At 40.9% G+C, this 25,732-nt stretch overlaps 1 protein-coding gene across 1 annotated transcript in view; it reads left to right on the top strand.

Moving 5' to 3' along the window:
• LOC117895008 (nuclear hormone receptor FTZ-F1) overlaps positions 1-25,732 on the top strand; it is a 44,294-nt gene that overhangs the window by 17,151 nt on the left and 1,411 nt on the right. Inside the window, exons 3-7 of the mRNA XM_034802357.1 lie at positions 15,362-15,883; positions 23,897-24,111; positions 24,168-24,547; positions 24,975-25,031; positions 25,119-25,317. Of these exons, the coding sequence (XP_034658248.1) occupies positions 15,362-15,883; positions 23,897-24,111; positions 24,168-24,547; positions 24,975-25,031; positions 25,119-25,317 (1,373 nt within the window). The remainder of the gene's footprint in view (positions 1-15,361; positions 15,884-23,896; positions 24,112-24,167; positions 24,548-24,974; positions 25,032-25,118; positions 25,318-25,732) is intronic.

The following is a 25,732-nucleotide window of genomic DNA, read 5'->3' as shown; positions in this document are numbered from 1 at the left end:
TATGTACATATTTACATATTTATACTTTCCCGAGTCATATGTAAATCTGCGTTCGTCTGCCTTAGCACCAGACTCAGTTTCTCGCAGATCTTGCTGTGCCAAAAGCCGTAGAGAATCTATTTTAATAAAACTTTATAAAACCGCAGCAGAAATGTGCCATTCAAATGTGAATTAAAAATGGTCAAAACTACATCTGATAGATATGGTCATTCCCTACGGAATGGCGTTTTTAGTTTTCTTGTATGTATGTGTTGGTTTGTTTAATTATTGCTGTTTGAGTCTCAAGGTGGCTGCAGTCTGCATTCAAAAACGAGAAGGGACGTGTGAGACGCTTCTTACGCGTCACAACTTTTATACCCGGCACTCGGTACTACATCTGTGCATTAGCGGTTATTTGTCAAATTTGAAATTTGTTCTTCATCTGTCATCTACATCAACAACACTGCTCACGCCAACACGCTCCTTTAGCTCGCCACCCTCCCCTATAGACACACACTGCAGAGTCCCGGCAGAGGCATAGACAGTGGCAGAGACAGAGGCAGAGACGTGTCAGGGGGAGAGGCCATAAACAGCGCGATGCAGAGTGTTAATGCTGCGGGACGGGGTGGGTTTGGCCACTGCAAATTAATTTCTTCATTGTGGCTTTAATAATGATCCAATCGTATCCCAATTTGGTGATCTGATAGATATGGTCATTCCCTACGGAATGGCGTTTTTAGTTTTCTTGTACCTTCAAAAATGTAGGGTGGTTTCCGCCCTTTTGCGGGGGCGGAAAGGGGCGAGGCACATTTTTGAAATACACTTGTAACAGTGTGAGCATACAGAAGTCTGGATGCAAAATTTGGTGACTCTAGCTTTTATAGTTTCTGAGATCCAGGCGCTCAACACGAAGGACGGACAGACAGACGTAGACTCGGCTATTGATCCTTCTGGGCGTTACATACAACCGTTATTCGCACAAATACAATATACCCTATTTGCTCTTCGAGTACCGAGTTCTCTTCGAGTACAATAACTATAGAACCATAGAAAACCCCCAACTTGTGTCTGCCTAAATGGGAAGATTTTTCTTTAAGCTGTTGTCAAAACAACAATTCAGACAATACGAATTGTCTGAAATGTATTAACGTTACAAACATTTTTTCTTAATAAAATTATCTTGGAATAAAATAAAAGGCTCTCAGAAGGGTCTACAAAGCAAAATTCAGTCTGTTCTTCTTGTTTGTTACTCGGTTCTAAAAGATTAAATAGGGTATTTTGCATTTATGGTCGGAGCACCCTAAGTATTAACTCGACATAGTACATAGTGTAAAGTCTGTACATACATACAAATGTATGTATGTACATACTTACAAACATAGCTACTTGCGTCTGTTCGTACGTGCGACTGCGACAATAAGAGTTATAGCCACCATATCTTGCATCCAGACTGCTCCAGACGACCTTTTGAAACAAACTTGATTCAGTGTGAGTGGGATATTGCATCAGTCCTCATACAACATTTGGTTACTCTTACAATACGGACGGACAGATGTACAGAAGTACACAGACTCCACTATTGATGCTGATCAAGAATATATGTTTGTACATACATATGTACATACATGTATGTATGTACATATGTATGTACAAACATATATTCTTGATCAGCATCAATAAGTATGTACCTTTCGAATTGCGAAAACATAAACATTTTTTTTTTATTTCCACTAAATACTTGTTGTGAAAAGTACAAACAATAACAAGTTATATTGTGCTTTTAATTTGACCCAAATTCCTCCACCCCCAGCCACAACCCTAATTCTCTTCCTTGCACCTTCCTGTGCTCCCCCTTTTTCTCTTGTTATCCTTTTACTCTCCTCTCTCCGTACAACCACAGTTCTCCAACAAGCACAAACGCATCTCATTTGTTTTTACGCATGAGGAGGGGACTTAAAGGATCCCTCTCACTTACACGCTTTCCTTCGCATGCTCTCTTCTTCTCTCTCGCTCACGCGCTGCACTAAACGCGCATCGCATTTTAAGCAGAAAACACCCGACGTCAAAAACGCCCCCACTCTCTCTGGCCCACACTTTGTTCGGCTGCAATTGTTTTTGTGGCCTCGTGACCTACTTTCGAGCTTCGTCAACTGCAACGATAGCGACGGGGCAGAGGTAGACTGAAGAGCATGACAGTGCAGCCGACTTCGAAGCTCTCTGCTGCTTCTGTGGCGCTGCTGCCTGTGAAGAGCGCGTGAGACGTTTTAAATGAATTGCAGTCTCTATTTATCTGTATGTGCCTACATACATATGTACATGTGTACATATGTATTTGTGCATGTCTGTGCATGTTTCATGCACAAATAAGAAGCGGGGCAAGGAGAAGAGAATAACCCACCCAATCGCCACCATACAAATCGAGCAAAATCAACAACAAAGACGTGAATTGCATTGAGAAATGCGAAAAAAGAAGAAAACAAAATTTTATTTTTACGACGATTTTCTGTTTATTTTGAATGCAATTCAAATTCCGCACGAGAATTAGTCAGCAATTAGCATGCGTCCCAAAGGGGTGCGAAAGAGAGACAGCAATAGAATGTAAAACACGGGGAATGTAGAAATGTGTAAAATGAAAAGGAACACAGATATGGAAATGCAATGAAATGAAACAAAAGAAAGATGTAGTAAATTATAAAAAAGAAAACAGTTGCGGATGTAGAAGTATACATACGTATGTATGTACATAGATCTAATTCAAAGACAACAGAGCCCAATCAGTAACCGCGTATTGTATGTACTACAACGCACCAGTCTGGGCCACACCTATTTCGCCCCGATTCAATTTTTTTGATGATATTCACTTGACGAGCATCACAGCAATGCACCCGATCTACGAATGGCAAAGAAAACTAACCATCGTCTGACCTTATTAAAAATGACCCATAATAAATACATATGTTCAAGAAAAGCGAATAAATTAAAAAAATATACACATGTATGTACATTCATATGTACATACATACATACATATGCATTTTCCACGAGTCAATTAAATATGAAATATTGTAAAACTTATAGGCCATAATTAAATATGTACATACATATGTACATATGTATGTATGTACATATTACAGAATGATGGTAATGGGTGGCGAGAGGGGTGGTCTTTTCAAATTTATGGCGCATTGAACAAATTCACTCTAAACTAAAAATATATTTACATATGGAAGTACTTTTGTACATACGTTTGAGCATACATACACACAGGAATACACTAACCAAAAGAACATGCAATTGAAAAAATGTTATGTTTGAAAACATTTAATATTTCTTCTAAGTATCTACATATGTACGTTTGTGACTTAATAATTGAAACTTGAAACGTGCTGTTATTTTTGAACCATTTTTGGTAGTACATTATTTCTCTGAGTGTACTACTATAGAGGAATATACAATTATACAAATCTACATTAAGCTGACCTCCCTCCTCCCTAGCGGTCGAGTGCTGTGAGGGGGAAGAAACAGCGGCAGCGGCATCGGCTGCGGCGGCGGCGAATTGCGGTCGAAACCGTCCCTGGGCGAATCTATCTGTTCATGTGTGTGCTTGTTTGCATCTGTGTGCTTATGCCTGAGTGTGTGTACGGCATATGAAAAGTGTGTCAAGGTTTTTTGAATAATATTTTGTGCAGCGTTAAGCGACGTCGCGTTGCTGTTGCTGCCGTCGCTGCTCTCGATTGTTGTTGTTGCTGCTGGCATTTGTTGTAATCGTCATGTTCGCTCTTTTCTTTGGTTGTGTATGTGTGTGTGGGGGAGTGTTACGGCTGTCGTCCTCCTGTTTGTGTTTGCTTTGAAATGCTATCCTCCTCCTTGCTCTCTTTCTCTTCTCTTTGTATTTGGTCATTTAACGCAGTCTTCGCTTCTGTTATGTTCTCTCTCTCTCTTTTCTTTTTTATTATTCTTATTATTTTATTGTTTTTCTCGCTGTCACTTAGCTCTTTTTCTCTGTGGGATTTATTCTTATTTAATTGCCATTTAATTGAAGATTTATTGTTAACTTTTTTATTAATTCTTTGCATTGTTCGGCTTCGTTCCATTTATCGTACAACAATGTGTGAATTTTTCATTAAGTTGTGTATACAAATTTACCAATAAAGCGTTTCTTCCCTCCTCATAGTTATATACATACACCTTGTTTCCCTTTCTGTCCGTGATCCGATATGTACATATGTATGTACATATGTATGTACATATGTACATACATCAGAAAGAGAGCCACTGATAAGAAAAGAAAGCAAAGAAAGACGTACTGATTGTAATGTAATCGGAATGTGGGTGTGTGGGTAGGAGATTAATTACTAGGGGTCTATATGTACATGTTATAGATTGAGGTAGGTTTAATCTTGCCGAAAATTCCCTCGTTGGCAGAACCAAATCATTTTCACAAACTCCCAATTAGTTTTGATCCCAACCAAACCGAGACGAATAAAAACCTGACAAAATCCCCAAACAGATTTTGACTAAGTCGAATATTTATGGCAGACAGCCGTTGCCTTGGCCACAAACTGTAATCCATGTCACAGGACTGGAATGGAATGCACGCCAATTTTCTTGGCGATCAGTTAATGTTTCAGACGAAAGTATCTTAATACATACATATGTACATACTCATTCCGTTTCTTTTAATACTGTCACGTTGTGACAAAAAAAGGACATGTTAAAAGACGCAATGAAACGGCTCGTCCAAGAGATCTTTCACTGTACCGACAAACACTCAAACATTTACGGGCTGGCTCGACTTCCGCTCTACCACACCCTCCCAACACACACACGTGCGTCCCACAAAATTTCCGATTGGCCCATTAACATGGAAAACAGAAAGCGAAACAGAAACAGAGGCGCAGGGCACAAGAAAAAGTGAAATACATGCAAACGTATGTAAAAATAGAGTTCGGAACCTATCCTAAGGCTTTTGGTGTTGTTGTGCCACCACCAGCACCTCCCCACCAAGCCCATGCTGTGAGGGCAGCAGAGCAGCAACAACAACCTACACCAACATGGCAACAGTTTTTCGTTACAGCATAAAATATCTCTATTCCCATCCCCATATCCCCATCTCCTCGTCTGCCTCAAACACATTTATTAGCACACGCACAAAAAGGGTGTCAGAGAGAGGGAGAGAGGTAGCGGCCTACATACATACATACATATGTAGGTATAAAAGCCAAAACGAAATCGAAATTAATCTCTCTAACATAGACCTGAATCTCTACAACAAAAAAGTAGGTCAACTGCGGCAGCGAAGTCAGCGCTAACAGCAGAAGCGGCGAGCAAACGTCGTCGTTGTCGTCGTCTTCGTCACACACACAGCAAGACACTTTCACTTATTACATTATTCAGGCGGCCCCAAAACGCCAAAGAGAGGCAGAGAGAAGCACTCAGTGCGCCTAGTGGGCGAAACTCGTTTGGGTGTCTCTCGCTCTCGTTTTATTTTGCTGACGCTGGCAGCGCTGCCTGATGTCGATTATTTCACACTGAAAGCAAAAGTGATCTGAAGCAGCTAGAGAGAGAGAGAGAGTGAGAGAGCGAACGCAGTCTCTCTCGATGCGCCGTATTCCACTTTCCAGCCCCTCGTGTCCGTTCCCAACATTGCCGGCCTGCCAAGCTGGGGAAAATTGTTACAAGGTTTCGTTTCAGGTTAAGACGAGTTTTTTTCACTTCTCTTTCGTTGTTGTTTCTTGTTTTTTGTTTTGTTGTTGGGTTTCTTGTTGCTTGTCTGTCGGTTTTGTATTTTGTATTTTCTAAATTTAGCTGATATTTCAGTATTGTACATACACATGTATCTTTGGGTTTGTGTGTGTGTGTGTGAATCTTTGTGTTGCTTCGAATGCGATGACGACAACCGCCGACGAGACAGGGCTATGGTTTCTGACGGGGGTAGGGTTGGGGGAATGTGGGAGAGGGAACCCGTGCGTCGTCGTCGTCGTTGGAATAAGTGACCTGCCCCATTTGAAATTTGTTTGCGGCGGTCCGTTTCTTCCGTGGATGTTGTTGTTGTTGGAATGAATTAAAATGGTTTGGAATACGTTGGAAATGATAATGGTTAATAAGGATAACAAACAAATTTGTATGTTGGGTCATGATCATTGATATACATATGTATGTATGTAATGTTAATGTTTAGACTTTTGGGAGGCTGGTAGTATGGATGATCCCTTATGGATCCCTACAGATTTTTTATTGAAATCGAATTAGGTTTGGGGCTACAAATGGAAATGTTGTTTTTTGTTTATTATGCTCCCCAGCTAATTCCGGCAAAAGGTGGAATGCTCCGAAAGGCGCATAAACCGTGGTACGATTACTGTTTATTGAAAAGGAGAAGATTTTCTGAACAACGTTTTTTTTAGAGGTAGTCATTTTTTTCACACAGCTCAAGTATCTTACATATGTATGTATGTATGTACATCTTACATCGAATACGAATAGTTTAGGATTTTTTTGTATTTCAGTATTTTTATGAAGCCAAAAATACTTTAGCAGTTGGGCGCGCAACCCTCCAACAGGTCCTTTTTTTAAATATTTTTTTATTTTTTTTGGGTTGGTTAAACAATTTTAGCTCATCCGTATCTCCATAGATTTTGACGAGCATTACCAACGACGGCCAATTAAAAAAAAAAAAGTTTACACATAATATTTTTTTTTTTTGACTTTTCCCGAGTTTTTATACCCGGTACTCGAAGAATATAAGAGCTAGAGCCACCAAAGCCACCAGAAAACCTCCCAAATTTTTAAGATAACAGAATATGGTCAGGAAATGACCATATCTATCAGTTCACCAAATTGGGATCCGATTGGATCATTATTATAGCCACAATGAAGAAATTAATTTGCAGTGGCCAAACCCACCCCGTCCCGCAGCTTATATTTGTTTTTTTACACATTCTCTCATTCATACTCTGCTTCGCGCAGTTTGTGGCCTCTGCCTCTGACACGTCTCTGCTTCTGCCGCCACTCTACCGCGTCTCTGCAGCGTTTCTGCCCTGACTCTGCAGTGTGTTGCTCTAGGGGAGGGTGGCGAGCTAAAGGAGCGTGTTGGCGTGAGTAGTGTTGTTGATGTAGATGACAGATGAAGAAAAAATGTATGTATAATAACCGCTAAGGTGCAGATGTAGTACTGCCGGGTATAAAAGTTGTGACGCGTAAGAAGCGTCTCACACGTCCCTTCTCGTTAAAGTTCAAAACTCACAAAAATAAAAATTTTTGCATTTCAGATCTTTTTTAAATGTAAGCTAAAACCACAAAGTATTTGGCTACACTTTATAGATGCATTTATCAGCTTTATAGAATGGCTAAGTTCATTACAACCAGATGTAAGATGCTTGAGTTGTGTGAAAAAAGAAGCACTATCTCTTAAAAAGACCGTAATGTTTATTGATAGAAAGGTAGCATATACACATGTATTTATGTAAACATATACATACATATATTACTGATTTTTTCATGGTCAGAACCATATTTTTTTTGTACCCAGTGGATGAAAATCCGATAGTAAAGCGAAAGTTTCCAGCCTTCCACATTCCACTGTGTGTCACTGTTCTCTTGCCCCATCAGTCCTCACAGGCCCAAAAGTCAGCTCACGATGACCCAGTCAACGCTATGTACATACATACATACATTTGTATGTACATATGTACATACATACATACATACATACATATGTACATATGACCAAAAATCACTGTCTTATAAAATGCGATATTTGGCAATCTGACCAAGCCCCTTCCCCCACAAGCAACATTGGAAATGTTCAGAATTAAGCCGCAACCGAAAAATAAATGAAAATGAACTGTAGATTGCGTAAAGACAAAAAACCCCAAAAAAATAATAAAAAACCTTCAGCGGTACAGGGACGGGGCACATAAATGACCAGCGCACAACCCCCAATCCGATCCGAATCGGATTCCAAATCTGATTCGGCGACCAAAAAAAAAACATCGACAAAACACTAAGAAAATGCAGTCGAAACGACAATTGAAGACAATTTTGGTGACTTTTGTATTCGGGACACGTTTCAGGTAAATTTTATACGTTTAAATTATTATTATGAAATTAAACGTAGGCAGCCAAAACATGTCCAGAGTCGCCGTCATTCGTCAGTCTGTCTGTCATTGCATGAGTCGTACCGTCATTCAATCAGTCATCGAGGAAATACCAGAATACTCGCTGAACGGTTAATAATGTACCGTGCTTTTCCACCACGCCACACTAAAATTAATGCCACCAGCGCAGGCGCGGAACGTACGGACAGATCGTCAGATGAAGGGAACCATCCCCCTGCGCCGGGTAGTTCGAGGGTGGTGCCCCAATCAAAGGGGAGTCTTCTCCATGCCAATTCCATTGGGCCCTTCCCCCCGTTTTCGAATCTTTTGTACCCTGTATAGCTGAAACATTTTATGCAGTCAAGTTGTTCGCTGTCGCCGTCGCTGTCGCTACCGCGCAGCCAGCGATTGACAAACAACTGTCGAAAAAGTCATTGCGCATGCGCGCACAAGTCAAAAAAGCAAACGGGAACGAAACGAAACGAAACAAAACGAGAACCAAAGCCAACCAACGGACCCAAAAAAGTTAACAGATCTTTTTTTTAGTACACACATTCATACATACATATGTATGTATATAAATGCACATATGTATGTACATACATATGTACGTGTATGTATGAAAGTATGTATGCATGTATGTACATATTTATTTGGGCAACAGTTACTCAGAGCCATTTAAATGGAGTAGCGAAGTGGAAGCTGAGTTTGAGGCTGAGGCTGAGCTGAGGCTGCGAGTCTGTCTGCTGCAGAAGTAGGTCTCCTCTCGTATCGCTCTTTGGCTATCGGCCCGAAACCTGTTTTGGAGCCCTGTGCTGTGCTCAGACTCCGACGAGAGTGAGAGTGAATCAACCATTCCTCGTACTCTCTCCCTCCATCACCCTCCTGTGTTTGTGTGTGTTTGTTTGTCATTACCTGCCGTCCATATGATCAGAGATCCAAAAATCTTGTTTGCTACGGTCACGAACGTATTTTTTGGATAAGGAAACGAAAATATGCATTTGGCTATGGCTTCTGTGTTTGTATACCCTTAAAACATACTGTCCAGAAGCATAAATGGCAGAAATCCATGAAGTACCATACATTTCTTATAAGTACTACATATATGTATGTACATATGTACCTTAAGTAATGCCTGATTTGTAAGGGTATCAAAAGATTCGGTCTACGGTCGGCAAGTCTAACTTTCTGGTTTTCGGTTTAATTTTTTCGTGTTTTGAGCTTTTGAGTGGGGAGTGCGTTTGGATATTTCGTAAGCTCTGTGTGTGACTCCTCAATTGTTTTTTGTAAAGCAGGCAAACTAAGAGCACAGAGGATGAAGAAGAGGTGAAAGAGACAAAGACAGAGACGCCTGTCTGTGTGTGTCTCTGTTGCGTCTTCTCTCATCTTTGGTAATTGAGCGTTGAAATGTTGTAATCTACCCAGCAACAACCTACCTACATGAAGGTGGCAAACGTGTTTACTTTTTTCTCCTTTGCGTCATACGCAAACCGAGTTGTCTTAGGATCGGGAAAGCGGCAGGCGGTACAGAAGAGAGTGAGAGATAAATGGGAGACACTTTTTCACATGTATCCTAACTGGCTATGGCTATCCATTGAAAGTTTATCTGCATTTCGTTTGGGTTTCGTTTTAAGGGTTTTTCCATCTCGGTTGCCCAGTTTCTTTTCTCTTGCAGCATTTTTGTGATTCATGAACTGTCCACAGAAGGCTGCATTTTTACGGGTGTCGTTTGGTCGGTTTCTTTTTCTCTCTCTTCTGCTATTTCTACTTTTTTTAGTTCCGTTTTTGGTTAGTAAAGGAATCGGACTTGGACTCCGACTACAACTCAAACTCCGTGAGTGAAAGTTGGTTTTTTCGACAACGTTTTTCTCTTTTTTGTTGTATATTTTATGCTCCTTTCGGTGGAATCTTATGTAATTTCTTTGTTCATCTTTTTTTTTTATGGGTCTCCGGCCTCCTATAGGGCCTGCATCCTTATTTGCGTTTTTTAATGAGTTATTTTGAGTCTGCTTTGAACAAGTACGCGAGAGGACGAGACGATCACCGACCGAACGGTTCGGTGATATGAAATATTAAATTTTTAAACATACATACATACATACATACGTATGTATTTATGTATGCACCTATGATCTACATATCTACATATTTATCTATGTATAGTGCCGGAAAAAATAATAAACGAGAAGGGACGTGTGAGACGCTTCTTACGCGTCACAACTTTTATACCCGGCACTCAGTACTACACCTGCAACTTAGCGGTTATTTGTCAAATTTTACATTTTTTCTTCATCTGTCATCTACATCAACAACACTACTCACGCCAACACGCTCCTTTAGCTCGCCACCCTCCCCTAGAAACACACACTGCAGAGTCAGGGCAGAGGCATCGGCAGAGGCAGCGGCAGAGGCAGCGGCAGAGGCAGCGGCAGAGAAGTGTCAGGGGCAGAGGCCATAAACTGCGCGAAGCAGAGTGTGCTGCTATAAGCTGCGGGACCGGGTGGGTTTGGCCACTGAAAATTAATTTCTTCATTGTGGCTATAATAATTATCCAATCGGATCCCAATTTGGTGATCTGATAGATATGGTCATTCCCTACGGAATGGCGTTTTTAGTTTTCTGTTATCTTCAAAATTGTAGATTTGGGAGGTTTTCGCCCTTTTGCGGGGGCGGAAGGGGGCGGGGCTCATTTTTAAAATACACTGGTTTCAGTGTGAGCATACAGCAGTCTGGTGCCAAAATTTGGTGGCTCTAGCTCTTATAGTCTCTGAGAACTAGCCGACAAACAAGACGGACGGACGGACGGACGGACGGACGGACAGACAGACATGGCTCAATCGACTCGGCTATTGATGCTGATCAAGAATATATATACTTTATGGGGTCGGAAACGTTTCCTTCTGTGCGTTACATACATTCACTTTGTGCACAAATACAATATACCCTATTTACTCTTCGAGTACCGGGTATAAAAACGAATCTTTTTTTCCCCTTTTTTCAAAATTTTGTTCGGGGAAAATTTTGTTTTTTTTAAGTTTCATAATTTGTATTGATAGCCTGCATAACAATGTTTCAAAATGTAACAAAACAGTAATTATAAAAAACTCAATATAACAGAAATGAATCTTCACAGTTCTTAAGCCCGGAAAAAATAATAGAAACGAAGTCGAATCTTTTTTATAACTTTTCTTAAAACAGTTTTAATCGAATTATATTGGTAACAACTCATAAACTATCCGGTTGATCCGGTTGTGTTTGTTGTTGTTAGAGTTTCAGAATGGCTCGCGGAGGACATTGTACGGATATTGAAAGAACAAATATCCTTAGAAAAGGATATGAAGGTCACACAACGTCAGGTAGTGTTACGATTCTAAAATGGGTTTAATAAAAGCTTTTACGGAGTAAGGACAATTAAAAACGAGACACGCGGAACAATGCACGCAGCATCGCCTCAGTTCAACACACCTCTCGTTAAAAAATTTTTTTTTTTCTTTCAATATCCGTACTATGTCCTCCGCGACCTTTTCATCAGGATCAAAGTAATTTTATATCTTATTTTTTCTTTAGTTTATGATTTATTACCAGTACAATTCGGTTTAAACCGTTTTAAAACATGTTATGAAAAAAATAAGACTTCGTTTCTACTATTTTTTCCAAGAAAAATACGGCCTCATATCCTGAAATCAAGCACAGTTGTTTTCTCGTAAATAAAATATTTGGATTCAAATTTGAATGCGCCTGTCGTTTCTATAATTTATTTTATCACTGAATGTATTTACTTACATATGTATGTACATACATATGTACAAGATGCCAAAAAATATAAAAAAATATTTAAGAAATGAAAAAAATATAAGAACACACTGTATAAACCGGCGAAAAAATTAAAATTTTTAATTAATAATAAACTAGTACAAAAATGTATAACAACTTTCGTAAAGAATGTTAATTAAGAGAAGAAAAAAGCTAGCTGCTTCGAATTTTATAAAAATACACGCTAAAACCGCAAGAGAACTTAGGCTAAAGGAGAGACAATAAACCACCAAAAAGTCAAAGACAAAACCAGTATTATTAACAGTATTACAAAAAATAAATATAAAAACAAAAGAAAAACAACGTAGAAATAGGAAACGAAAACGCGCCACGTGAAAACCGTGTCATGAACAAATGCAACAATAACGAATCCAACATAAACAAAAACTAATTGAGACCAAAAGAGAGATATAAAACGGAAAGAAGAGAAAAAACTGAACCAAAAAGAAACCAGAAAGAAAGGGTAGCTTCGGGTCCGTATCTTCAGATCAAAAGAATGTAGAAGAGTCTCGATTGGATTATCTTAGGAAACGACAAGTTTTCCTTGTAAAATAGCTTCCGGACGATACATATATTTAAAACAGACGTTCACGTACCCTCTGAGAGTGTATTCAAAGTGTGAAAGAAGTGATTCGTACCTAAGTGGTACGACAACAATTCCAAGTTTATTTAAAGTGAGAAATTACAAAATATCTTTGCTTTAAAAGCTACGGCTTGTATGGCTTTCATAATGCCTTTTTGGCCATATCCGAAAGAATGAGTTGTGGTTGTCGGTACTGTGTTGTACAGTGTACACTGCACATTGTACAGTGGCTCAAAGCTAGGCCAAAAAGTTTCACTTTCGCTTTCAGCTCGGCTTGAATTTCAACAGCAACAGCAGCAGCAGCAGCAGCAGCAGCAACGGTGCCAACAGCAACAAATACAAAGCTCCCAAAAGGGGGGCACTAAGTCATGCCAGGCAGCGCAGTCGCCGCCACAGCAGAAGAGATAAAGAGAGAGAGAATGGGACAGAGAGAGTGCACAGCCAAAGAGTGAGAGAGCAGGCAAGCGCAACGCTATTGAAAGTGAAACTGCTTGCAGCAAAAACGAACGGGCGAGAGAGTCGGGCGGGTCGTATACGTAATAACCGAAAACTTGAGCAGAGAGCGAGAGTGAATGAGCAGGCTGGGCAGCGACGCCTGCAGAGGCAGTGACAGAGAACCGAAGCATCACAGCGAGAAGCTAACAGCGAGCGCAGCAGCGTAAAGCGAACAGAGACGACGACAGCGGCAGCGGGCTCTAGTGTATTGCGGTATCCTCGACGCTGGGCTTGGGTTTATTCAATCGAGATACGTGGTTGATGTTAGTCGTGTTTTTCGCCTGGCAATATACACACTCCCATATATATATACGCTACTATATATACACAAATGCATGTGGCATACATATATACAACGAAATATTATTAACAAAAAAATACGCGCGTGTGTGTGACCCAAATAGCAGCATCAACAGCAACAGCAACCACAGCAGCAGCAGGAGCAGCAAAAGCGCCAAAAATTGATCAAAATAAACAAAAAATATCAAATATAAAATATAAAAAATATAGTCATCAAATCTGTTACAGAATTGCATTTGCCTGCTCCTTGCACCCCGCCGACTGCAGCAACAGCACTCCCGCCAGCACCTCCTTGCACCCCAGCAGAACAGCCCCAGGATTATGTTCTCTTGCTGCGTTGTGTGAGTGTGTGTGCGAGTGTGTGCCTGTTTGTGTGTGTACGATACTTATCTGAGTGTGTGTCGCGACGCGTATAAAAAGCGAGGGGAGGCGATGCAAATGCAATGCTGCCAATTGTTTAAACAACACAAAAAAGTGCAATAAATATCGCGAGTGGGTGACCCACATTCAAGTCCCAGGGGGAAGAAAAGCAGAGGAGATCGAGACCTCCTAAAAAAAGTGTGAATAAAATTCCAAGAATTACACCGGAAAAGCCAAAAGTGTTAAATAAAAACCAAGTTTCAAAATCCAACGCACACAATCAAGCAAGGGATATACATACATAGCTATCTATAGATGCATATATAAAGCCCTACCTCTGTCGGATAAATCTATAAACAAAAATCATCCTTTTGCTGTCTACGTATATATTTCGTATATGCATAAATATATATCTATCTATCTCACTCACCTCGTCAACGTACCTGCAAAATATTAATCTAAAAAGTTAACCTCAAAAACTATAACTGTAAAAACAACAAAATCAATTCACAACACAAACATTTCTTCTAAAGAATTAATTGTTACAAAAAATGAAGCATAAATCACTTCGAAAGATTGTTAAATCGTTTTCTTATAAAGAAAAAAACGTGTTCAAATAATAAAATAACATTAAACAAAAGATGCAAAATTAAAAAACTTCTTCTAAAGAACCAACACAAAATTCCATAAAAAATACATTTCTTCTAAAGAAATTCAAATTAAACAAGAAATTGTTTTTAAAATACATTTCTTATAATTAAATTTAGAATTGATTAACAACTATTAAATTAAAACTAAGAAATCGTTTGTAAAATACGTTTCTTATAAAAGATAAATAAAACTCATATGAAATTATAGACAAAATGATGTCAAGAGATTATGATACATTTTAGCAACAATACCACAATCGTTTAATGTCGCACGAATAAACAATAAATTTACACAAATTTATAAATAAATTTCAAATCAAATTCAGTTGGCCTTAAAAATGTTGCATATAAAAAATGAGCATAAAGTGAGTGCGAAAACCAGACCACCGTATGAAAACCACAACAATTACAAGAAGAAAAACTTATTTTACTATCAAGTTTAAAATATTGAAACCTATAAAACCATAAAACTTTATTCTATAAAACCCCGTATAAATATAAAGAGTGGAAAAAGCGAAGAACCGTCCAGAAATCCATTCAACGCAGAATAAACAAAAGTAATTTCCCTTTAAATTTTGATCGAAAAAACTTACATGAAATGTTATTAGAAATGGATCAACAACAGGCGACCGTACAGTTCATATCGTCGCTGAATATATCGCCGTTCAGCATGCAACTCGAGCAGCAGCAGCAGCAGCCCTCGAGTCCGGCTCTGGCCGCCAATCAGCAGTCCCAAACGGGCCCTAACAACAACAACAACAACAACAACAGCAGCAGCGGTGGCAGCAACAACAACAACAATAACGATAATGACGGAAATGGTCTTTCCAAATTCGAACATGAATATAACGCGTATACGCTACAGCTAGCGGGTGGTGCAGTTGGAGCAGGAGGCACTGTTAGTGGCAGCCAACAACAGCACCACAGCACGCACCACCAGCAGCAGCAGCAGCCCGACCAGCAGGGACACTACCAACAGCAGCAGCAGCAGCAGCAACAGAATATTGCCAACAACCCCAACCAATTCAACTCCTCGTCCTATTCGTATATATACAACTTCGATTCACAGTATATATTTCCGACAGGCTACCAGGACACCACCTCCTCCCACTCACAGCAGAGTGGCGGTGGGGGCGGAGGCGGTGGCGGAGCTGGCAGCAACATCCTCAACGGCAGCTCGGGCAGCAGCTCTGGCTACATGCTGCTGCCCCAAGCGGCCAGCTCCAGCGGCAACACCAATGCCGCCCACATGTCCTCCGCCGCCGGATCCGTTGGCACTGCCAGCGGCCCCAACGGTGGTGGAGGCGGTCCCGGCCCGGGCAATGCCATGGGCGGTACGAGCGCCACACCGGGACACGGCGGTGAAGTGATCGACTTCAAGCATCTCTTCGAAGAGCTGTGTCCCGTATGCGGCGACAAGGTCAGTGGCTACCACTACGGCCTGCTCACCTGCGAGTCATGCAAGGGCTTCTTCAAGCGGACTGTCCAGAACAAGAAGGTCTACACCTGCGTGGCGGAGCGGTCGTGCCACATCGACAAGACGCAACGCAAGCGGTGTCCCTACTGCCGTTTCCAAAAGTGCCTGGAGGTGGGGATGAAGCTGGAGGGTGAGTCTGAACAGATTTTAACTATGATATTTCTTATTTCTCGAGTTAAAGATGGTTGTAAAGGAAGAACAAAAGTTGGTTGATTAATGATAATTTCCTTAAGATCAGCATGTACCTTAAGGATACTTTCCAAATTAGCTTTTAGGCGTCTGAAATTTTATAATAGCTGTCACGATATATTCGTATCTATTCTATACATACATATATACATATGTACATTTAAGCTTCAGGCTAGTTTTATACTCGCTCACCATCGCGTGTGTGTCATGGCGATCGGATTTTTAAAACTCCTGAGAATTGTGTAATTAAATATTTTGTTAGGAGATGTTACACACCAGTATAAATTAATCGAATGCATTGTTATCCACCTAATGCAGACTCTTACAGAATGTATGAGCAATCCTAAAAAAGGTGTTTTACAGCTGCACTAAATTTTTCACCTAAAGCAGGTGGTTTATTCATGAAAATGGCATTTTTTCACCATTCTTCTTTTCGGCAATGCTTTCGGTCTTCTGGTTACCGCCAGAAAGAAACTGTAGTAATGTTTTGGCAATGGAAGGAATTTTCTAGGAAAACTATTGATTCATTGTAAAGAATATTTTATATATACATATGTACATACATGTAAAGGGCACTTGGAGCTCCCCTATTCATTGGTTCACAGAGCCTATGTGGAATATTGCGTATACATATGTACATATATAATATTAGTCATCAATTCTTTAGTGGATTCCCTTAAATATGTCCTGCAACTATTCAAAATTTTGCCGAATGACAAGACTCGAATTACTGAACCAATTGGCAGCCCCAACCATGACCCCGTTTCCTCATGCCACACACACGATGCACGATACACGCCATACGATATTGGATATAGGACATGCATATATTATAAGGATGTACACAAGCCTCGCGCGTCCATGTCTTGCAGTTTTTGGCATTCGCTTGGGGCCCTCTCGCCATGCGCTTCTGCAGTTGGACAGAAATTAAATCGATATTCCTTCCTTATTATTTATAAATGCGCAGCAACAGCAATAGCAGCAGCAGCAGCCGCAGCAAAGGGGCAACTAACATTGAAATCCTTTGGGGAAATGCTCTCCTTGTTCTCTTTCTCCTGTGTCTACCTCAAAGGAATATATCCAAGGCTGCTCCGCTAAAATGATTTATTAAACAATGATTATGGAAATGTTTCTGTAATACAATATATGTACATACGTGAAAGGCTATGCATACGAAAATGTCTGTGGTCATCTCCTGGACCTATCCCAAGTGTTGCTGTGGTTATAATTATTTTTGTTAGTTCCCCATTGAGGCTCCACGGTTCCTGGTCCCAGTTTCAGTCACAGTCCCCAGTCCATTGCCTGGTTGTTGATTGGTTGATGTTCTTTGGGCTTTCTCTATCTCTCTGTTCACACCTTTCGGCATGCGACGTGATTCTCTGTGTACTTGTTCTGGTTTAGACGTTTGTTTGTATAGTACATACATACATATATATATATATTATATATACATATACATTTGTACATATGTAAGGAAAAGAGTTCGGATCTTTTAAAGGCAGAAATCGGCTTAATCCTACTATTACCTTGATACATTTTCACTTAATATTTTTTAAAGCATTTCCTTGTCATCGGAAAACTATTACTGGTAAATAAGGCATATTCCCTTTTCCCTTTGAACTGTTAATATCCTTAGATGCAACTTTTCCTTTGTTAGCGTAACAAAGTTAACATTACTAAACCGAAGTCTAGAAGCCCTTGCACTACAAAGACGCATAACAGTAACAAGTAACAACAGCAAGAAACGAGTAAAGAACAGTTCACCCTGCCAATCGTTGAGGGTATCCCTACAAAAATAGAAGATTTTCCAAAGGATCTTTGATAAGAGTATATCGAATCGGATCGTGATTAAATATGCACAACTACAGCTAATGGAATCCTTCATTTTCTGTATTGAAATGAAAACTTGAGAACCTTCCGCCTCCTACCGCCCCTCTACCCTATAAAGTGTGTAAAAAAAGACCGCTTTTATTTTTGTTTCTTTTGGTACCGTAAAAGTCGAGGGGGCGCCTCACAAACAAGTATGTGCCATGAATATGGTACATAACCATACTTACATATGTGCGTATGTAGTTATACACATATGAATGTATAATATATAGAGAGCTACATATATAAGGCATACACACATATTTCACATATTTATGTATATTCATATATTTGTATGTATGTATGTGTGTATGTATGTACATATGTATGTATAGCCCTCATACCCCGTCTCTGTGGCCAAGTGCCAGTGCAGCATGCACCGGCGGCCTCAAAAGAATTCCACGCCCCCGCTTGCACTCACCCACAAAACGAGAGGCTGACGCTGAAGCTGGCGCCGCAGTCGCTTCTGTTTCTGTTGCTGTGTGCGCTGCTATCTGTGTAAACCGCGCTCAGCATTAGAAAAAGACTTGTCAGAGAGAGGGGAAGAGCGGCAGAAAAAGCAAGAGCAACTGGCAAACCAAAGCCAAAAAGCCCCAAACAAAAGCAAAAAATAGCGGCCGCATGGCACCAAAAACCCGACTTGATGCTCTCTGGCTCTGGCACTCTCAGCTGGGTGTGCATATGTGTGTGTTGCTCTCTTTTAAAAAAATTGTTTGCATTTTGTAATCGTTCCTCCCTCTATCCCCTGCACATACCACACCACCACACTTTCAGTGACTGCTTTGTCGATTTGGATTCAAATGAGCGCGCGCAATTTGTGTTTTGTTTCTCGTTTTTCCTCCTCGTTTTTTTCTTCTTTTTTCTTATTTCCATCATTTGCAACGCTCACTTGCTTCGCTGCCACATGGCACATGCTTGTGTGGGAGCGAGGGGAGGGGGCGATGTGGGGGATGTGGTCTGTCATGGCATGGCGGTTCAAACAAAGTTTGAAAATTATTATGCAAAGTGGGAAAAAGTGTGAAAATTATGGCTCGAAAATTGTTTGCTTTTCAATATTAGAGTTGCTCCGATTTAATATACATATGTATGTATGTATGTAGATATATCTTAAGATCTTAATCGATTTGATTCGTAAAAAGTAGTCATATACTCGTAAGAAATAAATAGCTTTATTTGTTTTGGATCCTAATACAAAGGCAAAAGAGCAATTTGGAGATGTTAAGAAGGGGCGAAATATGAATATTCGAAGTATTCATCCCCATTTGATTGATGTAAAATCTACACTGTAAATGTAAGAAGTATTCCTACGAAGGAGGATGTTCAATTTCTCTATTGAAATACTATTATTTACGAAAATTATATTATCTATTCCATTACAGTAGTACGAGTTTTTACTTTTTACGAACTAGAATTCCCCATTTGTATGTTTCAGAAGTTTCCGGTTTTGTTATGTTTTTGTGTTGTCGACTGACAGACCAGACGAAACCCACACCTACCAATTTCCATCAGATTTACGGCTACTCCAACCAGATTCATTTTTCTCGATCGTATTTTGTTTTTCCTTTTCGATTTGCACACTCTTACACACAAGCGGCGTGCAAACGCAGTCTCTGCTGCTGCCTCCTCTGAGTCTCCTCCTCCGTCTCTTCCATTGCGCTCTGCTGCGGCCACTTGAGTCAGCCAAGCAGCGACGCCAGTGGTGGCAGCGACAGCGACAGCGACTACGGCACTAAAGTGTGTGCAATACGTATATCAATGTATTGCCATCTCATTTCCGCTTTCGTGTACTTGGCCCATAGTGCCATCTCTTGCGCTCATGACCTAGATTCCGTTGTGCGATGGTGTGAGTGCACGTGATATGGCAAAATGAGTGTCTAGCTCTCAGCCGTCCTCTACTGTGTGTTTCGCTCTCTGCCTCTGAGTGCCTTTGTATGTGTAATCAATGCAACATGTAGAGAGCGCAATTTGTAGGTGTTTGTGTGTGTGTGTCGTTGCTTTTATTTGTAATGCTCTCTGAATTATTACGTATGTACATTTTCGCCTCGTTTTCGTTCCGTTTCGTACCGTCCTTCCGTTTTGTGTTTTGCTATTGGTTTGCTGTTGCTCAGCCGCTTTTGAAATCTCTTTCGTCAGCAGCAGCGGTGCTCTTCTTCCCTCTGTGTCTCCTTTATCTCTTGCTCTCCCTCACTCTCTCTGAGTCGAGCTTTTGATTTCAGTTCGTTTGTTATAATTGCGGCACTTTTTAGCCGCTTTTTCGGGCTCCCAATTCGAGAGGGTTTCCTCGGAGTGGAGCCCGCTTCAAACACATGACTCACATGGACCGGACTATAGCGGAAAAATGCGGATTTTTGTTTCGGGGGAATTTAAAAAAAAACCTTTTAGAATTACTTGACTTGATAATAGCACCTAATCCTTAATGTGACAACATTCTTACAGGTTGTAAATACAGGACAAGTCATAGGTAGATCCATATTGTACATACATACTACATACATATGTATGTACATATGTACATACATACATATGTACGTATGCACATGTGCTTTTCAAAATAAATTATAGTCAAAAGTCAAATATATCAAACATTTGTCAAAAGGGTGTACAAAATCTGGTGTATAACCGAAGATAGCCCCACACTGTTACCATTCACGTTCCAATAAAATAAATATCAGAAAATGAACTGGTAAAAATAAATAGTTTCTGACGCTTGGATGAAAAAGTCAATCATATTTATTATTTCAATATTATGTTAATTCGAAAGGGAGGGTAAACGCTGCATGTTAATCAACAGTTCATACATTTATGAACATATGTATGTACATATGAATGTATGTATGTACATATGTTGTGCATATGTAATTTCTTTTCCATTCCAATTTTTAAGCAGAACGTATACGTAATATTTTGTTATTTTTGTCTAAAATCAATAAACCTATTTTCACCATCAAAGAGTGTGTTTTCAATGATGTGAAAACTTATGTAGAAAAATATTAAATACTTTATTGTAATCTTAAAACAATGAAATACAATCTGAGAAATTATTAATGATGCAGTAATATCTTAAAGAAATATAAAACCTTTATACCTATACCACATACATACATACATATGTACATGCATACATATGTACATACATACATACATACAGCATATATCCATTTTACACCATTTAACATTTAAACTATTTCATGAAATTTCAATGAAACCGACCCAATGTTGGAAGTCAAGAAAGTTACTCATACGCACCATTGACAGAAAATTGTTACCAAAAGCGCTTTAAAAATAACACAGCCCGAAACACCCACAAGTATAGCCAGTGACACGGCCATTTATTGATTTCCCTTTCCAAATAGTGTGGGAAAATAAAAAAAGTAAGGAAAGGAAAGAGAAGAGCCAGAAAACAAACTTTCAACAGCAAACATTTTGTTTTTGACAAATTGAACCACTTAACCCCACACAAACACTCACACAGACACAGATGCAATAAAAAAGGTGAAAATCTAAATAAAACACAAAGTTGAAAGTAAAAAAATGTCAACAACAAAGACATGAAATTATGTAAGAGTAGGCCTTTGAACAAATAAAAGATCTAATAAAGCCCTTAAAGAGTTAGGTGAGAAAATGTGTACTTACATACATACTTACATATACATATATGTACATACATACATAAATACTTATGTATGTACATACATACATACATATGTATGTAAATACGTTTATATTTGTACAGTTTAATCTATCACAAGTTCATAGCCGATAACGATTGGCTTTCTTAAACATTTCATTTTTAAATATATCCAAAAGCTTAAAAAAAAACCCCTAGCCTTACCCTAACATAAGCACTCTGAAACCTTAAGCCGGAAAAAAGCATAACAACTTTTGTCGTAAGTCCCCCACAAATACACTCCCGGACAGAAAGAGAAAGAGAGAGTGAGAGCGTGCAAGATACAGAGAGTATGAGTGAGAGTAACATTTCTTTTTGGGAGAGTTGGCAGGCGAGGCGGCAACAACAATGCCCGTGTTGTCCCAGTTTTCACACACACTGTCCTTGACCTACTCCACTCGACAAAGTTGTCTAATGCCGAGGGGAATGAATGCTATGTGGTTCCATGTCTCTCTCTCTCTCTCTCTCTTTCTTTTTGTGTGTGTGTGCTGTGTCGTAATAGAAAGCTCTTTCGCGTTGCCAGGCCGAAAGACGAAAGCATAATCGTAAAGAGAGTGTAACACAGAGCGCAGGGCAGAGCGTCGGCAGAGCTGGCAATAGAGAGCGCGAGCGAGTTTGCTCACACACAGATGCACGTGCTGAAGAATGTGTGCCAGTGTGTGTGTTGATTATTTGTAAACAATACGCTTGACCTAAATTACAGTTACTTGTTCAGCGACATAGATAGACAGGCACACACATTTGTACACACGTTGGAAATGCATATTTCATGGCGGTCACCGCCACCTGCTAACACCCATATGGTATCATCGTCAGTTCTGCCCTGCAGTACGCGAAAGCCCACTGGAACCGATGGCGTGGCATCCCACTCCCTAACAATTACATATTCTAATCATCGTGCTAGAGGGTGGACGGACGATGTACATATGTGTGTGTGTATGTATGCCTAGAATCTGTTTTTGGCTTATGCCTCAACCCTCCTCCCAACCCTTGGAATCCGACAACCTTTCTCTCTCACACCCTACTCACATCACCTAATACTCTCACCCCTTCACCCTCACCACACGTTCTGCACGCTTTTTTTCGCTGCGCCATAAGAAGCGCATTTTTATTGCGTTTCATTTAGTGTGTGCTTACACACCCACTCTTGTGCGCAAAATAATAGGTCTTCCTTGGGTCTTCAAATTAGTTTGAAAATTACTGCAGAGGGAGGTTTTGTTTCGAAGCGATCCTTCACCCAACCTAATTGAATTTCGATGGCTTTCTTTTTTTGTCTAAAGCCCCACATTGTTTTAGTACTTTTGAATTAAGCGTTGAACCATTTTGTTCTGTAGTTAAAATTACCATAATATAATATAAACTGTAATAAAATAGAAGTATTTCTCATGACCACTGAGAATATTTATCGTTTTACCGAATAACGTGCCGTGGCTATTTTTTTTACCGTTACTGTGTGGCTATAATATAATTTTTGTTTTGATATCGTTGTACAATGCGGCGTATGCGCAATGTACAGATTTGGCTTTTTCTTTCCTCATTTTCTTTTTCTCTTTCAATGTGCGTACTTTTATATGTATGACCATACGTATGTATGTGTGTGGGTGCTTTCCATGCGTGGTTTTTGTCAAGAGTTGGGCTTCTGTTGGGATTCATAATGAGAAATATAAAAAAATGAATGTGTTTTAGTTCTCGCTATTTTTTCCCCCAAGCCAAACACATAGAGCTCTGGGTAAAATAAATGGAAAGATGCAGCAAATAGTTATTAGAACCTAAAGGATGTCGTTTTAAAGCAGGGCTCGGCACCCATACAATTAACGAGCCGTTTTTGCGTTTGTGTGTGAAGACAGCACGCAAAACGGAACATTTCACTATATTGGGATTGGTACGAATCACTGTAGTACGCGTGTACGTGAGGGCAGCGCAGCATCAGCGCATTTTTCCGCACCCCAGGGATAGGGCCGTGCCGAGCCCTGTTTTAAAGTATTGAGGCTCTGCCATGGAGGAAACCCCTGTCTAAACGTGTCCTGGAATGCATTTAATTTTGCTGTGCTGCTCTTTTATTTATTGATTCCTTTGTGCAACCATTTTTAAGGATATAAGATGGCTTTCGCGTACTGCAGGGCAGAACTGACGATGATACCATATGGGTGTTAGCAGGTGGCGGTGACCGCCATGAAATATGCATTTCCAACGTGTGTACAAATGTGTGTGCCTGTCTATCTATGTCGCTGAACAAGTAACTGTAATTTAGGTCAAGCGTATTGTTTACAAATAATCAACACACACACTGGCACACATTCTTCAGCACGTGCATCTGTGTGTGAGCAAACTCGCTCGCGCTCTCTATTGCCAGCTCTGCCGACGCTCTGCCCCTTTTATTTTGACAAGCCATCAATCATTCTGGTCTCTCACTTGCAGCTGTACGAGCGGATCGGATGCGGGGTGGCAGGAACAAGTTCGGACCCATGTACAAGCGAGATCGGGCGCGGAAGCTGCAGGTCATGCGCCAACGGCAGATCGCCCTCCAGGCTCTGCGCAACTCGATGGGGCCGGACATCAAGCCGACGCCGATCTCGCCGGGCTACCAAGCATATCCAAATATGAACATTAAGCAGGAAATCCAAATACCTCAGGTAAGGCAAGCCCCTCGCAAGGATACTGAAGATAATATGCGGCATTTTCTCAACAGGTATCCTCACTCACGCAATCGCCAGACTCGTCGCCCAGCCCCATTGCCATTGCTCTGGGCCAGGTGAATGCCAGCACGGGCGGAGTGATATCCACGCCCATTAATGCCGGAAACGGGGGCAGTGGCGGTCTGAACGGCCCCAGCTCCGTTGGAAATGGCAATAGCAGCAACGGCAGCAGCACAGGCAACAACAACACCGGCAGCAGCACAGGCAACGGTGCAGTTGGCGCCGGCGGAGGAGGCGGTGGAGGCAACAATGCGGGAGGCGGCGGCGGCAATAACAGTTCCACCGACGGCCTGCATCGCAACGGCAGCGGCAACGGCAGCTGCCACGAAGCTGGAATAGGATCTCAGCAGAACTCGGCCGACTCGAAACTGTGGTACTTACCCCAAGAACAAGCAGAACAGAACCACAGAAAAGAGCAAAACCTAACGGGAAACAGACCAACCATGAAAACCCTCCCTATGACAATTATTTTTGGCAAAAGGTTGCCATCTCAGGATGTAGCAAGTGTAGATAGGGCCAGCCTTATCATTTTTGAATGCGGGTTATCAATGGGTATATTTCTGATACGACATTTTATAGTCTTGGGCGTGGGCGTGCTCAGAAAGCACTTTGGAAAGAATCTGCTAAAATCCAAATAATTCCTCGAGTTTCCATTATTGAATTAATTTCCATTATGAAGGATCCTCTGATTTCCCTAAGTCTGTCCCTGTCTACATTGCTGCACTTGTCTGCTACAACGAAAACTAGACAATATTGCTTATAATTGATAATGTTTCTTTTCTCTAAAAAAAAAACAAAAGCTTCGATTCCGGCACTCATCCATCGAGCACAGCCGATGCGCTTATCGAGCCACTGAGGTGAGTGTTTAGTTATTTTTATCATGTCTTGCGTACCGGGCATGGTCGGTAGTAAAGTCGGCTATAATGACCAAATACTTATTGCAGAGTCTCCCCGATGATACGAGAATTTGTGCAATCGATTGACGATCGGGAATGGCAGACGCAGCTGTTCGCGCTGCTGCAGAAGCAGACCTACAACCAGGTGGAGGTGGATCTCTTTGAGCTGATGTGCAAGGTGCTCGATCAGAATCTGTTCTCGCAAGTGGACTGGGCAAGGAACACGGTCTTCTTTAAGGACCTGAAGGTATGGTCCCTCGTCCACAGTCCTGTTATTCTACCACGACCACCACCATCGATTCCAAACAGAAATCCTAAATCAGCAGAAACAGCACTAACATCCCCAGCAACAGGGCAGACAGACAGATCCGGAGCCCCAACATTGTTTAAAGCCACAAACGTGAAAACCAGTTATCAAGCTAGGGGCCAAGTCTGCGGCCTGTTATGTAAGCCGCCAGCACGCGGCAGCGTCGCGGCGCAGCGTCAGTCTCATCGGCAGCGCGACGACCGCGCCGCATCAAATCTGCATTGAATTTCGATTTCATTTGGTGTCTGACCTACTTAGCAACCAAAGCTGAACCAGTCCGTCTGCCAGTCCGCCAGGGAGCCAGTAAGCAGCGTCTCACTCACAAATGACGCAACTGAGCGGCAACTGACGATGT

Source organism: Drosophila subobscura, chromosome J (genome assembly GCF_008121235.1).
Source record: "Drosophila subobscura isolate 14011-0131.10 chromosome J, UCBerk_Dsub_1.0, whole genome shotgun sequence".
NCBI classification, from domain to species: domain Eukaryota; kingdom Metazoa; phylum Arthropoda; class Insecta; order Diptera; family Drosophilidae; genus Drosophila; species Drosophila subobscura.
The sequence above is the reverse complement of the archived record's forward strand: the minus strand, read 5'-3'. Positions and strand labels throughout refer to the sequence as shown.